The following is a 15449-nucleotide window of genomic DNA, read 5'->3' as shown; positions in this document are numbered from 1 at the left end:
AGAAGTTAAGATAATGGCCACAGCCTCATCCTACTGGGATTCAGATGTCAAGAAAGCTGTGAAAATATGGGGCTATTACAAATGATTGAAGCGATTTCATAAATTCATTGTAGCTCCATTCATTGACATATGGTCACGCCACACTACAGATACGTAGACAAACTCACAAAGTTTTGTTCGGCTGAAGCCGCACTTCAGGTTTCTGCCGCCAGAGCGCTCGAGAGTGCAGTGAGACAAAATGGTGACAGGAGCCGAGAAAGCGTATGTCGTGCTTGAAATGCACTCACATCAGTCAGTCATAACAGTGCAACGACACTTCAGTACGAAGTTCAACAAAGATCCACCAACTGCTAACTCCATTCGGCAATGTTATGCACAGTTTAAAGCTTCTGGATGCCTCTGTAAGGGGAAATCAATGGGTCGGCCTGCAGTGAGCGAAGAAACGGTTGAATGCGTGCGGGCAAGTTTCACACGTAGCCCGCGTAAGTCGACGAATAAAGCAAGCAAGGAGCTAAACGTACCATAGCCGATGGTTTGGAAAATCTTATGGAAAAGGCTAAAGCAGAAGCCATTTACAATTGCTGCAAGCCCTGACACCCGATGACAAAGTCAACCGCTTTGAATTTTCGGTGCGGTTGCAACAGCTCATGGAAGAGGATGCGTTCAGTGTGAAACTGGTTTTCAGTGATGAAGCAACATTTTTTCTTAATGGTGAAGTGAACAGACACAATGTGCGAATCTGGGCGGTACAGAATCCTCATGCATTCATGCAGCAAATTCGCAATTCACCAAAAGTTAACGTGTTTTGTGCAATCTCACGGTTTAAAGTTTACGGCCCCTTTTTCTTCTGCAAAAAAAACATTACAGGACACGTGTATCTGGACATGCTGGAAAATTGGCTCATGCCACAACTGGAGACCAACAGCGCCGACTTCATCTTTCAACAGGATGGTGCTCCACCGCACTTCCATCATGATGTTCGGCATTTCTTAAACAGGAGATTGGAAAACCGATGGATCGGTCGTGGTGGAGATCATGATCAGCAATTCATGTCATGGCCTCCACGCTTTCCTGACTTAACCCCATGTTATTTCTTTCTGTGGGGTTATGTCAAAGATTCAGTGTTTAAACCTCCTCTACCAAGAAATGTGCCAGAACTACGAGCTCGCATCAACGATGCTTTCGAACTCATTAATGGGGACATGCTGCGCCGAGTGTGGGAGGAGTTTGATTATCGGCTTGATGTCTGCCGAATCACAAAAGGGGCACATATCGAACATTTGTGCATGCCTAAAAAGACTTTTTGAGTTTTTGTATGTGTGTGCAAAGCATTGTGAAAATATCTAAAATAATAAAGTTATTGTAGAGCTGTGAAATCGCTTCAATCATTTGTAATAACCCTGTACAATTAGCAGACAATGTGCACAGCAGAGATGAGGGCTTCCAGTTCAACAAATCATTTCACATTTGTGCTTTCAAAGGAAATACTATTCTAAAACTTCACTGCCTGGTATTCCAACATACGTTATCTATAATAGTCAACAACATACTTCATAAGACTGTGGATTCACTGAAGCTGTGCTTGCTTTTTTTTATTCTCAGATGCATAAAGTTTAATCTATGAATGAGCAACAGTGTTAACTTTGACACATGCACATTTACTCCACAAGGTGTAAAGTGATTTAAAATTTGGAAGCAACTCAAGTTGAGAATGCTGAAAGGTTGTCACCTGAAATATCAGAACAAGAATTTAAAGTATCCTGGATCCACACCCAAAAATCATGGAATACCTAATTCAGTGATTACAATCATTCAGAATATCATGAGATTATCAAATGAAAATATTAACCAAGTTTTGAAATCACTGTGGTTAACAGGCTAATGTGTTGTAAATTCTGCATGGCATCAATGTTTCAAGTTATTTATCCACTAGCAGACAGTTGACTGAATGGGCCAGTCACTGAAATTTTTAAGGGAAGTTGCTTGCTAGGTGGGATCTGGAAGAAAGTTCTCTTGGAAAATGTAGGGACTTGTACACAAAAAGAATTCTACTGATCAACATTTTTGTAGGGTGTAGGCCATGAATGAGTCTTCGATTGTGTACATATGGCAGTGACGTCACTCTGCTTAGACATTTTTTAAAATGAGGCTGTCCTTAATGTCCCAGCAGCAATGCGACCAGAAGATTGTTGGAGGGTGCTGTTTACTGATAAGCTGCATAGCTTTTCTTGCTTCAACAGAATGGTTGTTGACATTGAGAATATTTGATTCACTGATGGAAAGTGGGATATTGGAGGGATGGGGTGGGGGGCAGAGCTTTGAGGAGAGGTTCAGCATTTCAAATGTGTCTGGCAACCCGAACAGGATATGGAATTTTCTTTAGGATGCATATGTTTTCTGCAGCAACGTGGGCCATTTTGTTAAGGATTGTGAGGAACTGCAGGACAGGTGACCAAGAAGTTGACACAACTGAACAATGGCAGAGAGCATTAGTCACATTTTACCACTGAAAAGCTGTCACAGGATGTACACCATTGATAAACTGCATCTCCTCTTTCCTTGTGCTTCCATCACTTGGGAACCAGTTTCTGCTTAGGTCGATTCTGGTAGTAATGTTTCATTTAGTGATTACCAGAGAGGGAAATTTTGTAATTTGCAGCCTGTTTGTGAGAATTGCTATTCTGTTTCAGATGATTTATTAAATATTGTAGGCCAGATTCATATTAAATTAACAATTGAAGATTTCATGTAGACTTTAAAATTTATTGTTGCTGAAGGGCTCACTACCAAAGTATTGTTGGGCTCTAATTTTTTGCATGCTACTTTTTTTTTAAGTTCCAGGCTGAAATTAAATACAGATTGTGTAGTCACACCAGGATTGCTCATGTACATAATCGCTTCACATTACTTGTAGACACCTGTATTTATAGTGTGTATTACCAGATACATCTCACTGAACATTCAAAGCCTTCAGCAGTGTTTTCCACTAACTGCAACCTTTTTGAATTTAACAGAATCATTTCACCTCTTCACAGGGGCAGCAGTTTGGTCTCACCTTTTAGATTCTGTGTTGTGAGACCTAAACATTTAGTGTGTCTACAATTACTTAGATGACATGGTCATTTATAATGCAACTTTTGCTGATCATTTGGAGCTCTCAGGAAAATTCTGTGGTGTCTAGGGGAGGTGAGTGTGATTGTTAAGCCATCGAAAGTAAATCTGAGCCATAGTGAAATCTAGTTTTTGGGTTGTATAGTATCAACCAGGGGAATTCGTATAGATCAGCCCTGTACCCAAGCTATTTGCAAAGTTTGCATCATCCAGAGACAAGAAGGGTGTTGCCAGATTTATAGGCATGGTGAAATCTTTAAGAAAATTTATCACCAATTTTGCTGACCTTGGGGAAGATCAGTTTGGATTCTGTAGAAATGTTGGAACACGTGAGGCAATACTGACCTTATGACTTATCTTAGAAGAAAGATTAAGGAAAGGCAAACCTACATTTCTAGCATTTGTAGACTTAGAGAAAGCTTTTGACAATGTTGACTGGAGTACTCTCTTTCAAATTCTGAAGGTGGCAGGGGTAAAATACAGGGAGCGAAAGGCTATTTACAATTTTTACAGTAACCAGATGGCAGTTATAAGAGTTGAGGGGCATGAAAGGGAAGCAGTGGTTGAGAAGGGAGTGAGACAGGGTTGTAGCCTATCCCCAATGTTATTCAATCTGTATATTGAGCAAGCAGTAAAGGAAACAAAAGAAAAATTCGGAGTAGGAATTAAAATCCATGGAGAAGAAATAAAAACTTTGAGGTTCGCTGATGACATTGTGATTCTGTCAGAGACAGCAAAGGACCTGGAAGAGCAGCTGAACAGAATAGACAGTGTCTTGAAAGGAGGGTATAAGACGAACATCAACAAAAGCAAAATGAGGATAATGGAATGTAGTCGAATTAAATCAAGTGGTGCTGAGGGAATTAGATTAGGAAATGAGACACTTAAAGTAATAAAGGAGTTTTGCTATTTATGGAGCAAAATAACTGATGATGGTTGAACTAGAGAGGATATAAAATGTGGGCTGGCAATGGCAAGGAAAGCGTTTCTGAAGAAGAGAAATTTCTTAACATTGAGTATAGATTTAAGTGTCAGGAAGTCATTTCTGAAAGTATTTTATGGAGTGTAGCCATGTATGGAAGTGAAAAGTGGATGATAAATAGTTTAGAGAAGAAGAGAATAGAAGCTTTCAAAATGTGGTGCTACAGAAGAATGCTGAAGATTAGATGGGTAGATCACATAACTAATGAGGAGGTACTGAATAGCATTGGAGAGAAGAGAAATTTGTGGCCCAACTTGACTAGAAGAAAGGATCGGTTTGTAGGGCATATTTTGAGGCATCAAGGGATCACACATTTAGTATTAAAGGGCAGCGTGCAGGGTGAAAATCATAGGGAGAGACCAAGAGATGAATACACTAAGCAGATTCAGAAGGATGTAGGGTGCAGTAGTTACTTAAATGAAGAAGCTTGCACAGGATTCAGAAGGATGTAGGGTGCAGTAGGTACTGGGAGATGAAGAAGCTTGCACAGGATAGAGTAGCATGGAGAGGTGCATCAAACCAGTCTCAGGACTGAAGACCACAACAACAACATCACCAATTTTGTTTAACTTGTGTGCATAATCAACTCTATTGTAAAAATGAAAATTTTCGATTGGGAGATTCTCAACAGGCAGCCTTTGACACCTTGAAACATGCATTGAACAGTGCTCCAGTCCTGGGAATTCCTGATTTTAATTTGCCATTTATTGTGCAGGCAGATGCATCCAGTTCTGGTGTTGCTATAGTTTTTTTTACCTGAACATGATGGAAAGTGGAGGCCTTTGGCCTATGCTTCAAGAGCCTCAGCAGCTGCTGAAAAAAATTATTCTGTTTATGAGCTGGAAGCTATCACTATCCTCTTGCCCTGAAAAGTGTAAGTTCTACTTGGAACACAATAAGTTTAGATTATAAACTGATAACCAGTTGATGAGTTGGGTTCTTGCTACACTCCATAAGACTTCAAGTTTGAAGTAGTACATTCCCAGGGCACAAAACCAAGTCACAATACATTTAGTTGCATGTTTCAGAGCAATGTGCCAGAATCTGCTGAAGAAGCAAAGACACTGGATTTTGTGGGATATGAGGGCTAAATGGGAGGCAGCAAAAAATAGCATTTTTCTTGGACATCACATAAAGGGTCATAGATACAGCAAAGGGAGATGCACAGCTTCAGTAGAGATGGGAGATTCTGACTGTGTGAAGAATTTCTGGGGGCTATAGGGGATCACAGGGAAAATATGAAGAATTTCTGGGGGCCACAGAGGATCACAGGGAAAATGTTGCCCCAATTCCTGAGGGGCATGTAAGTTCACAAAAAGTTTGTCCCCTGTGAGCTTCTTGCTCCAAGACCTTAAAACATGTAAGAAAATCAGAACTCTTTTGATTCATTTGAAATTATGTTGTGCCAAAGAAGAAGCCAGTCAAAAACGAATTAAAGAAGCTGGTCTCCTCACCCCAGTTTCTTACATAAGGGAGAGGGGGTGGGGGAGATTGGTATGTTCAGATTGATAATTTTGGGCAAGGTAGTAGTGGTGATTTGACTTGGAGCCTCCTTATAATGTTGTAAGAGGATGTGATTTTTGCATGGGCACCTTTGAAGACCATGCACAAGTGCGGAACAAGTGAAAGGGGTGTAGCCAGTACATTGTACACTGAGAGAGTCTGCTAGCAGCTATGAGCATGTGGAGGTTACCCTAAATGTGGCAAATACTAATTTGGGAAGGTGACAGATTTTACTGTTAGAAGATGGCTGTGTGTTTGATGAACACATATACAGTTTTTGGCTCCTTTGTGGCATTTTCATTGCTGGTTTTGTGCATTTCCATGCAGAATTCTCCACGAAAGTACTTCACTGAGGTGCACCTGCTGCAGGACCATTGAGACATTTATTACTGTCATATAATGCAAGTTAATGGTGAACTCCCATCTATTGTACTACTTAGTTGGGCCAAAGGCGAGTGAACATAGTACTGGTGTGCACCAATCTTGAGAGTGCTCTTGGAAACTTGGCTGCCCAGTCATTTATGTGTACTTTTATTTAAATTCCAAAGGGTCTGCCAGCAGTGACTTGTGTGTTTTTTGGTGATTTAAATTTATCTGTAACTATTGCACCACCTGGGAAGTATCTTGCTGTAAACAGCTATTGTGTTAAGCTGCCTGAGCTGACACTCAGTGTAAATGTGTGTGTTTTAGCCAAAGGGGCCAGGTAGTTATGATGGTAATATTGTTGCTTTAAATCTACTGGGAGACCCTGTTGTGATCTGTGCTGAATGTAAATATGCTTATACCTGCCTATGAAAAATATTTTTGGGCTGAGGCATTGATATCTGCTGTCACTTTCTGGCTGTCAGTTTTGGTATAAATTACAAGCTGTAATTCAGCATAAGTTACTGAATTCTGTCTGTATGAATTGTTTATTCTGATTATTGGCATCTATAAACTGGTTTGTTTACAGCAACTTCTGATACAATTATTCTTGCTGTTAAATAATTCTGATGTTAAATTGCATGCTTGAATCAAAGTAGCCTAAGAAAAAAAAAATGTTAAATTGATGCTTTCATTAGAGGCACCTTTAAATATTTGTTTCGGTGCTACATTATCAGATCTTTTCACTGGTTCTTTATACCCTTTTATATTTATAGTATTTGATACACTGTGGACAGCTTAATAATCATTTTCAAGTGCTTAACTGAATAGTGAACTGTGCTCAGGTTAGAATAGTGTACTGTATGCATACTGTTCATTTTAAATAAATTTGTGAAATTTTTCTGCTGAGAGTGGGCTCCCTTAGTTGTCACTCCTGTACCCTTAAACCATTTTACTGTGCACTGAGTAAACTGAGAGGAAAATCAAAGAAAAATCTGGAAATGGAATTAAAGTTCAGGAAGAAGAAATAAAAAGTTTAAGGTGTGCCAATGATAATGTAATTCTGTTAGAGATGAAATGGCAAAGGACTATGAAGAGCCATTGAATGAAATGGCTAGTGTTTTGAAAATAGATTATAAGGTGAACATCAACAAAAGTGAAACAAGGTCAATGGAATGTAGATGAATTAAATCAAGTAATACTGAGGAAATTAAATTGGGAAATGAGATACTGGCAGTAATCGATGAATTTTTTATTTGGGTAGCAAAATAACTGATGATGGCCAATGTAGAGAGGATCTAAAGTGAAGACTGCCAATAGCAAGAAAATTATTTTTGAGAAAGAGGTATCTGATAATGCCTAATATAAATTTGTTATGAAGTCTTTCTGAAGGTGTTTTGCCTGGTATGTAGCCTTGGACAGAAGTGAAATGTGGACAGTAAGCAGTTAAACAAGAAGGAAATGGAAGCTTTTAAAATGTAGTGCTATAGAATAGTAGATGAGCAGGCCGAGTCACAAATTAAGAAGCACTGAACCAAACTGGGGAGAACAGAAAACTATGGCACAATATGACAAAAAGAAGGTATCTGTTGATGGGCTACATCTTTAGGGATCAATCAGTCATCAGTCTGGTATGAAGGGAAGTAAGGGAGGTGAAAATTGTAGAGAGAGGCCAAGGCTTGAATACAGTAATAAGGTTCAAGTGGATGTAGGTTACACTAGTTATGCAGAGATGAAGAGACTTGCACGCAGTGGATTAGCATGGAGAGCTGCATCAGATCAGTATTCAAACTGAAGATCTCAACAAATAATAGGACACAGTATTGTTGATGTAAAATATTTTATTTGGAAAATACCATTGTAACACAGTAAACATTAAACTACTAAATGCAGATAAACAGCAGCTGCATAGTTAAATTGAAGAGCAGCCACTTTCTTCAAAGCACTAGCATTCCTACTACTTTATTCAATTACATTTAAACAGCATGAGTGTGTATACCATTAAGCATTATGATGACAGTTTCTTGTTAATATAACATACAAATTAAGTTTCTATGATGTCTTTGTATTATATTAACATACACCTTGACTCACTGCACATTTCTGAACAGTCCTTTTTGATCAATGAATGAATGATTGATTCCCAACACTCCAGAGTAAATGATGTAGCTGAAAATTACATTAGAATGACCATGGAGCAGGCAAGTTGTTTCCTGTTTAATGCTAAACTACTTATGAAATTTTGGAGAGAAGCAATCTCCATAACAGCTCATCTTATTAACACCAATGGATATTCCTAGATGAAATAATATGTAAAATGAAGGAAAGGCAACCACTAATCTATAGCTGACTGATTTGTGGCACATAGAAACACACAACAAAAAACAGTATTACTCTAGCTTTTGAGCTTTTACTCATTCTCTAGTAGAAGTACATGCATTCACGTGCACAATCACACAGAACTGGAAGTATGCACCTGTGACCACAGCAAGACTGACTGTTGATTACTGATAACAGATGGAGATGGAAGGGGTTAGGGAAGATAAGGACACATGAGGTGAGGAGAGAGTAGCAGAATAATGTGGGGCAGTCTTTCAACAGATGACTCAGCAAATGCACAACAAAACGATGGTAGAGCAGAGAAAGGGAGAGGAAAGAGAGAAAGGGAGAGGGCTGGCAAAGGAGGGAGAAAGGGAGGGTTTATAGTATGTTTGAGTGTGTGTATGTATGTATGTGTGTGCGTGTGTGTGTGTGTGTGTGTGTGTGTGTGTGTGTGTGTGTGTGTGTGTGTGAGAGAGAGAGAGAGAGAGAGAGAGAGAGAGAAAGAGAGAGAGAGAGACAGACAGACAGAGAGAGAGAGAGAGAGAGAGAGGCAGAGGGTGGGGATGCCCACATGGGTGGTGGTGGTGGTGGTGGGAAGAGGGTTGGGAGATGTTTGGCAAATGAATGGTCAAGTTTGTGATTTGCCCAAGGTTGGCAGTGGCCATTCATGGGAGTAGACAGTCGGTTACGTGTCATGCCCACATAGAGTGCTGCATAGTAATTGCAGGGTAGCTAAAATATAACTTGTCTGCTTTCACATCTAGCCCTGCCTTTTGCAGGGTATGGAAGTGCTTGTGACTAGAATGTGGTAGGAAGTGGGTATGGGTATATGGGACAGGTCTTGTATCTAGGTTGACCACAAGGGAATGAACCATGAGCTGCAGGATGGGGAGCAAAATTGGAATATGGATGGAAAAGGATATTCTGGGGGATGGGTGGGTGGTGGAACACAACTTTGGGTGATGTAGACAGGATTTTGGTAGGATATCCCTCATGTCAGGCGATGAGAGGTAGTTGAAGCCCTGGTCAAGGCCAGAGTGACACTGGGTGATCAGGGGAGTGGAGGTTGGTGGCTGGTTAACAGGCTTACTGGTGTCAGAGAAGAAGATGGCATGGGAGATCTGTTTATGGATGAATCACATGGGATACAGTCTATCAGTAAAGGCTCTGAGAAGGTTAGTGATATATTTTGAAATTTTTGCTTTTCACTGCAGATGTGGCATCCAAGGGTGTTGAGATTGTAAGGAAGAGACTGTTTGATAAGGAATAGATGACAGCTGTTAAACTGGAGGTACTGTTGATGATCTGAGCTGTTGATATGAACAGACGTATGTAGCCATTCTGTCACTGAACATGCTGTGCACCACAACACACAAATGATGTCAACAGCTGATTCACTGTGTGAGACATTTGGAGACTCCCTTCCAGCTCCAGTTTCTCCGAGCTACAAAGGTGGGAATTGTCTCTTCAGCATGTCCAGTTCTCTCACAATCCCATTGGGCTAAACCTGCACTAACGTGTTTCCCACTGCCTCACCTTATGTTTTCCCTTCTCTCTTCTGTCCACACCATGCCTTCCCCATCCTGATCATATACTGCCTTCTTCCATCACTCTCCCCCTCCCCTCTCATGAGGCCATTCTCTCTCTCTCTCTCTCTCTCTCTCTCTCTTCTCTCTCTCTCTCTCTCTCCTCCCCCTCCCCCTACTTACCCTCTCACCCTCCTTACCCACTCTCCCACCTTACCATCTCTCCTACCCTCTTGCCTTCCCCTCCCTCCCCCTTTTCCACCCCTCTTAGTGCCTCCCATCCTTCCCTTTTTCCCTTTCTTCCTTCTTATCTCCACCTTCCTCCACTTTCCTTCCCTTCATCCCCCCTTTCCCATTTGTACCTCTTACATGCTCTATCCTCTGAAATCCTTTCATCTTGTGGTGAAGCCACTGTGTCATCCTGTCAAAAACCTGCCTCACACTATCCTGCCCAGGCAACTGCTATCAATAATCAACATACTGTCTTGCAGTGGCCATGAGTGTATTGTATAATGTTTGGGTGTCTCTGTCGTTGTATGTGAGAATGTGTTTACCTCTACTAGGGAAAAGGCAAGAGCTTGAAAGCTAGTGTAAATGTTTTCTCAACATTCAGTCTTGCAGCAGCCATGGGTATATTGTGTACATTTGAGTGTCTGTGTAGTTTTATGTGAATATGTGCTTACTTCTGCTAGGAAAAATGCAACAGCTTGAAAGCTAGTGTAAATATTTTCTGTTGCTTGTTTCTATGTGCCACACATCAGTCAGCTAGAAGTGAGTGGTTGCCTTTCCTTTGTTTTATGTATTATCTTATTAACAGATTGCCAGCAAAAGCTGTGAATAACATGAGACCAGAAGAAGCTTTCTCATGGCAGAAACCTTTGCCAGCTGATTTTCTTTGGTGGTAAGGCTACTTTTTAAATGTATTTCACAACAAATTAAATATTTTGGAGGAAGTAACACACCAAGTGTTTCATTGTATTTAAACTTAACATGTTATTATCATTACTGTTCACAATGAATAAACAGTAATCTCTCTGAATTGACTGTGATCCTGTGTCATTTCATTAGTTTTTGCAATGAATAACTTTTTGCTACCTTAACTGTCATGTAACATTCTAGCAATCTCTCTCTCTCTCTCTCTCTCTCTCTCTCTCTCTCTCTCTCTCTCTCTCTCTCTCTCTCTTTCACTCTTGACTTGCACAGTTCTACTCCTTTAAAGCAGAAATATTCTTCACTTTATCCTGAGAATCCTCTAATTGCTGGATATTTCAGATTAATTTTATTTTTATATAAATAAATTCTAGAATGTGGTTGCACATGTCAGATTGAAGAAACATACTGTACTGTCATTAGATTTAGTTATTATTGAAATTGACTTATTTTTCCTGGTAGTGTATATACTGGGCATGTCCAATAAGTAATTGGACTGAAATAAGTCCTATTTTAAGTTTCAAGCATGATTTTTATATTCAGTGTAAATGCCAGTCCTCATTCCAATTTATTTCACTAATCCAGTGGGACATGCAAATGATCTAGTGGAAGAAGAATTCCAACTTTAAAGTCCAGTCACACTTTGCTAATTGTGGCAGAGTCTCTGTCAAAGCACAACATGGCAAAGCCGCCTCACTCACCCTGCAGTCTGAATTTTGCTTGAAACATTACTGACCTGGTTTTTGCCTCACAAGTCTCATAGAATTTCTTCTTTGATCATCCTCATGGGATTATTGGATGTAGTGAGCAGTTGTTGAATAAATACACACAACACTGTAGAAGTTACTCTTCACTTCCTTCACATTCATTAACACCAAATTCAGTTTCTGTGATCTGCTTTCTAGTATGTATGAATATCAATATCATGGCAGATTGGTAAGCTACACTAACTAGGAGAAGATTCACAAAGTTCATAAGTGCCAATGACTCACATGATATGCTTTCATAATCACCATCAAACAATGGACTGACGTCCGCCCCCGGTAGCTGAGTGGTCAGCGCGACAGAATGTCAATCCTAAGAGCCCAGGTTCGATTCCGGGCTGGGGCAGAGATTTTCTCTGCTCAGGGACTGGGTGTTGTGTTGTCCTAATCTTCATCATTTCATCCCCATCGATGTGCAAGTCACCGAAGTGGTGTCAAATCGAAAGACTTGCACCCGGCGAACAGGCTACCTGACGGGAGGCCCTCGTCACACGACATTATTATTAGTAAGGGACTGACGAGACATAGAATTTTGAGTGTTTACAGCTGGGCCCTGACTGACATAGATATTCACATTTTGACTACCAGACACCAAACTGCCAGCTGCTTCGTGCACAATGCCTATTTAGAGATGTACATATTTCAGAAGTTACAAAACGGTAAAATATGTTTTAGATGTTAATATAAAAGATAGGGAAAAGAAAGATACAAAGATTTAATAGACAGCAAAGTTAATTTGTTTAATCAATAGCTGTATAATTAGAAAATGGCAAAAATAGTAGCTCCTTTTATGAGAGAGGGAAGTTTTAACATGCACAAGGATTCTTAAAGTTATTGAGAATTTTCTAGAAAATAGTATTTTCTAGTTAGTATAGCTTACCAATCCATCATGATACTGATCCTCATACATACTAGAAAGCAGATCATTGAAACTGAATTTATTGTTAATAAATGTGAAGGAAGTGAAGAGTAACTTCTACAGTGTTGTATATATTTATTCAATAACTGGTCACTACATCCAGTAGCCCAATGATGATGATCAAAGAAGAACTCTGATGTGAATAATCTAGGCAGTTGCAAACTTCCACTAAGAGAATGAAGACTGAGAAAAATGTTGGCTGCAGTATATTGATGAAAGAGGTTCATGTCATATTTTGAAGAATATTAACTTACTGTACATCTGCATATACATTCAAATCATTTCTATTCATGTATTCAGTTTCAATATTTATTAAAGGACTGCATATCATTGCAATGGATGCTGTGTTAAAGCCTATATATAATTTCCATCCTAATGCTTCTACCATTATTATCTGTTTTCAAGAGTATGATTCATATTTTTAATGAAGACATATCCAAGTATGTTCTTTCTTCCTTTCTATCTTTCATTAAAACATTTCATACATTTGTGTTTCATTAACATTTACAAATATGTCATAAAAATGAAACATTGTGCGAGTATATAAAAACTTGAATTTTACAATACCGTCCTTTGGATAGAGCTGATTCCAAGAGAGGTTAAGATTCTTTATAGTTGCATTTTCTGTCATAGTAAGTTCAAGGCTCATGCCAGCTCCATTTCCTAATTTATTGTGGCTAAGATTGAGTTTCTCAATACTGCTGTTTCCACCAAGACCTGGCGCTAGCTCTTCCATGCCATCATCACACAGTTCATTCCAACTTAAATCTAAGTCTTTCACACACTTTGTTGTTTTTATGCCTTCACACAATCTCTGAGCTCCCTCTCGACCAATTCTGGAAGTGAGCATTTATGTTTGTGCTGCATCAGTAATTTACATAAATGATTGTTTTAGCTAAATATTAAAAGGACCTATACTTATTTTTAATAAAAAGTCAATTTTTATAATAAGTAGAGAACACAGTATAAGAACTAGTAGTTGAACAACTACAGATGTATGTAAAAACAAGAATTATGTGATAAATATCATACTTCACTGGGTCTCTGATTTCTTTTATGCCTTTTCCTTTCCTCTTATTTCCCTCTCATTACCTCTCACAAAACATTAATGAAATGCCTGGCCATCCTTATTCATGTTTACTATGATATTTCCAAGACATTTTGTCACATTGAGTTTAGTGTTTCCATTTATTTATAATGGTTTTAAATTGTACATTTGTTATAAAAAATAATCGTATGAGATATGACTTTAATGTTTGCTCAGCACTATCAAAGTGTTCAGATTAAATACTATGGATCACTCACCTACAACCACGCAAACTAAGCCTTGTAATGGTCTCATTGACTTTAAGCATCTCACCCAAGTGAAAAGCAGCATCTCTAGTAAGCCAGTTATCTTCAAGATCAACTTCTGTTACAGTCTTATTGTGCATCAATGATTCAGCAATAGCTCTCACAGAAATTGGATTTAGTCCATAATACTGTCACAACAGACAAATTAAAAATCATTTTTCAATACATTAAGCACATGGGTATTTAATAGGTGATGCAGCACATTTTTCACAACCAAAGATTATTTTAAGTTACTGTAAGTTAAATGTATCTATTGTCAATTATCTGAGACCATGACATATGGAGGTATACACCAAACATTAAAAACTGCTTCATTCACAATTACTTCATTATTTTCTTGTCAATAAAAACATTTTTGTATGGTGGTCTCATTTTCAAATGCTCAGATTTTACAGCTACATTTCAGTCTAAAACTTACACAAAATATAAAAACTCTTATTCAGTATGAAAAGTAAATAAATCTATGGCTGAAATGGAATCTGTATGCTAAACACTCACAACACAGTGTCAGCTTCAATGTACTGCTGCATATTGTGCCCTGCAAGGACACAACACAGTCCGCTCTAGGCAAACATAGAGTTACAGTATGAATTCCTTAAGAGAAACAATGTAGCTGTGTGCCTTGTATAGCTGTGTGCTCTGAAGAAAAATACAAATTTATAACCTGAGCTACTATGTTCCAGTAATTGTTTTTATGCCATTCCATTACTCAGTACCCATAGTATACAGTGAGGTGTTCTCTTTACCCATTCCACTATCTGTAAACAGTAAATTTCCTGCAATGGGACTGAAGATGAAGACCAGAATACAATTAATAAATTATATGGCCTTTAACATGTATGTTCCCAATTTGATAATAAAATAAATATTATTCAAAGGAAATTAATATTAAAACTATCTGAGATAGAATAGGTGCATTTAGTATTGGCTTGCTAGTTACTGAAAGGGGATAAATAGCACAAGTCTGGCAGACACAAAATGAATGAACAGAACTGAAATTTCTATCTCTTAGAATTTTGTAAGTGGTCCTTGTTCAGGAGAACCAGATAGGTGAGAAACACAAAGAACTATAGCAAAACAGTAAAATAAAGAAGGAAAAGTTCCTTAAAACCACAGAACTGGAGGAAACAAGCCACAATAAAGCAATCAAAATTAACATTAGATTAATTTTATTTATGAAGAATGATGTGCTACATATTAATACCAGCTTTAATCCAAGAGCTTAGATCAAAAGAACTCACTGGTACAGACAGAAAGAACAGATAAAGAAAGACAAGAAATGAAGACAGAGTAGGTAAGGAGATGATCTAGGAATAACAATAAAAATAATAACATAATGGGATTTTCAGGAAGGAAAAATGGACATATAATGGGAACAGGTAATTTGATACCAGTAGACAAATGGTGAGTTCTGCAATGACTTACTTCAACATTGAATAATCACTCAGCCTTACCTAAAAGAATATGGAAAGCTAGTGGAATTACCGTGTCTTTAAGAGTACCTATGCACCACTCACTACTCATCAACAGGTGAGTGTTGTCTCTCTTTTTTTTCATACTATAACATATTATACCTCATTTATCATGTTAAATTTAGATTTCTGTTTAACAGGAGTGCATATTGTCTGCATTTATCATAAGTTAACACATTTAGTGACTATAACCTTAAAAAAGTT

The 15449-nt window shown here is 38.5% G+C and overlaps 1 protein-coding gene across 1 annotated transcript in view; it reads right to left on the bottom strand.

The window, feature by feature from the left end:
- Nucleotides 1–15449, bottom strand: part of LOC124795907 (leucine-rich repeat-containing protein 74B-like) — a 215191-nt gene that overhangs the window by 149180 nt on the left and 50562 nt on the right. The window contains exons 3-4 of the mRNA XM_047259987.1: nt 13726–13901; nt 12988–13256 (exon numbers count right to left, since the gene is read on the bottom strand). Of these exons, the coding sequence (XP_047115943.1) occupies nt 12988–13256; nt 13726–13901 (445 nt within the window). The remainder of the gene's footprint in view (nt 1–12987; nt 13257–13725; nt 13902–15449) is intronic.

The sequence above is a fragment of the Schistocerca piceifrons genome, chromosome 4 (genome assembly GCF_021461385.2).
Source record: "Schistocerca piceifrons isolate TAMUIC-IGC-003096 chromosome 4, iqSchPice1.1, whole genome shotgun sequence".
NCBI classification, from domain to species: Eukaryota; Metazoa; Arthropoda; class Insecta; order Orthoptera; family Acrididae; genus Schistocerca; species Schistocerca piceifrons.
The sequence above is the reverse complement of the archived record's forward strand: the minus strand, read 5'-3'. Positions and strand labels throughout refer to the sequence as shown.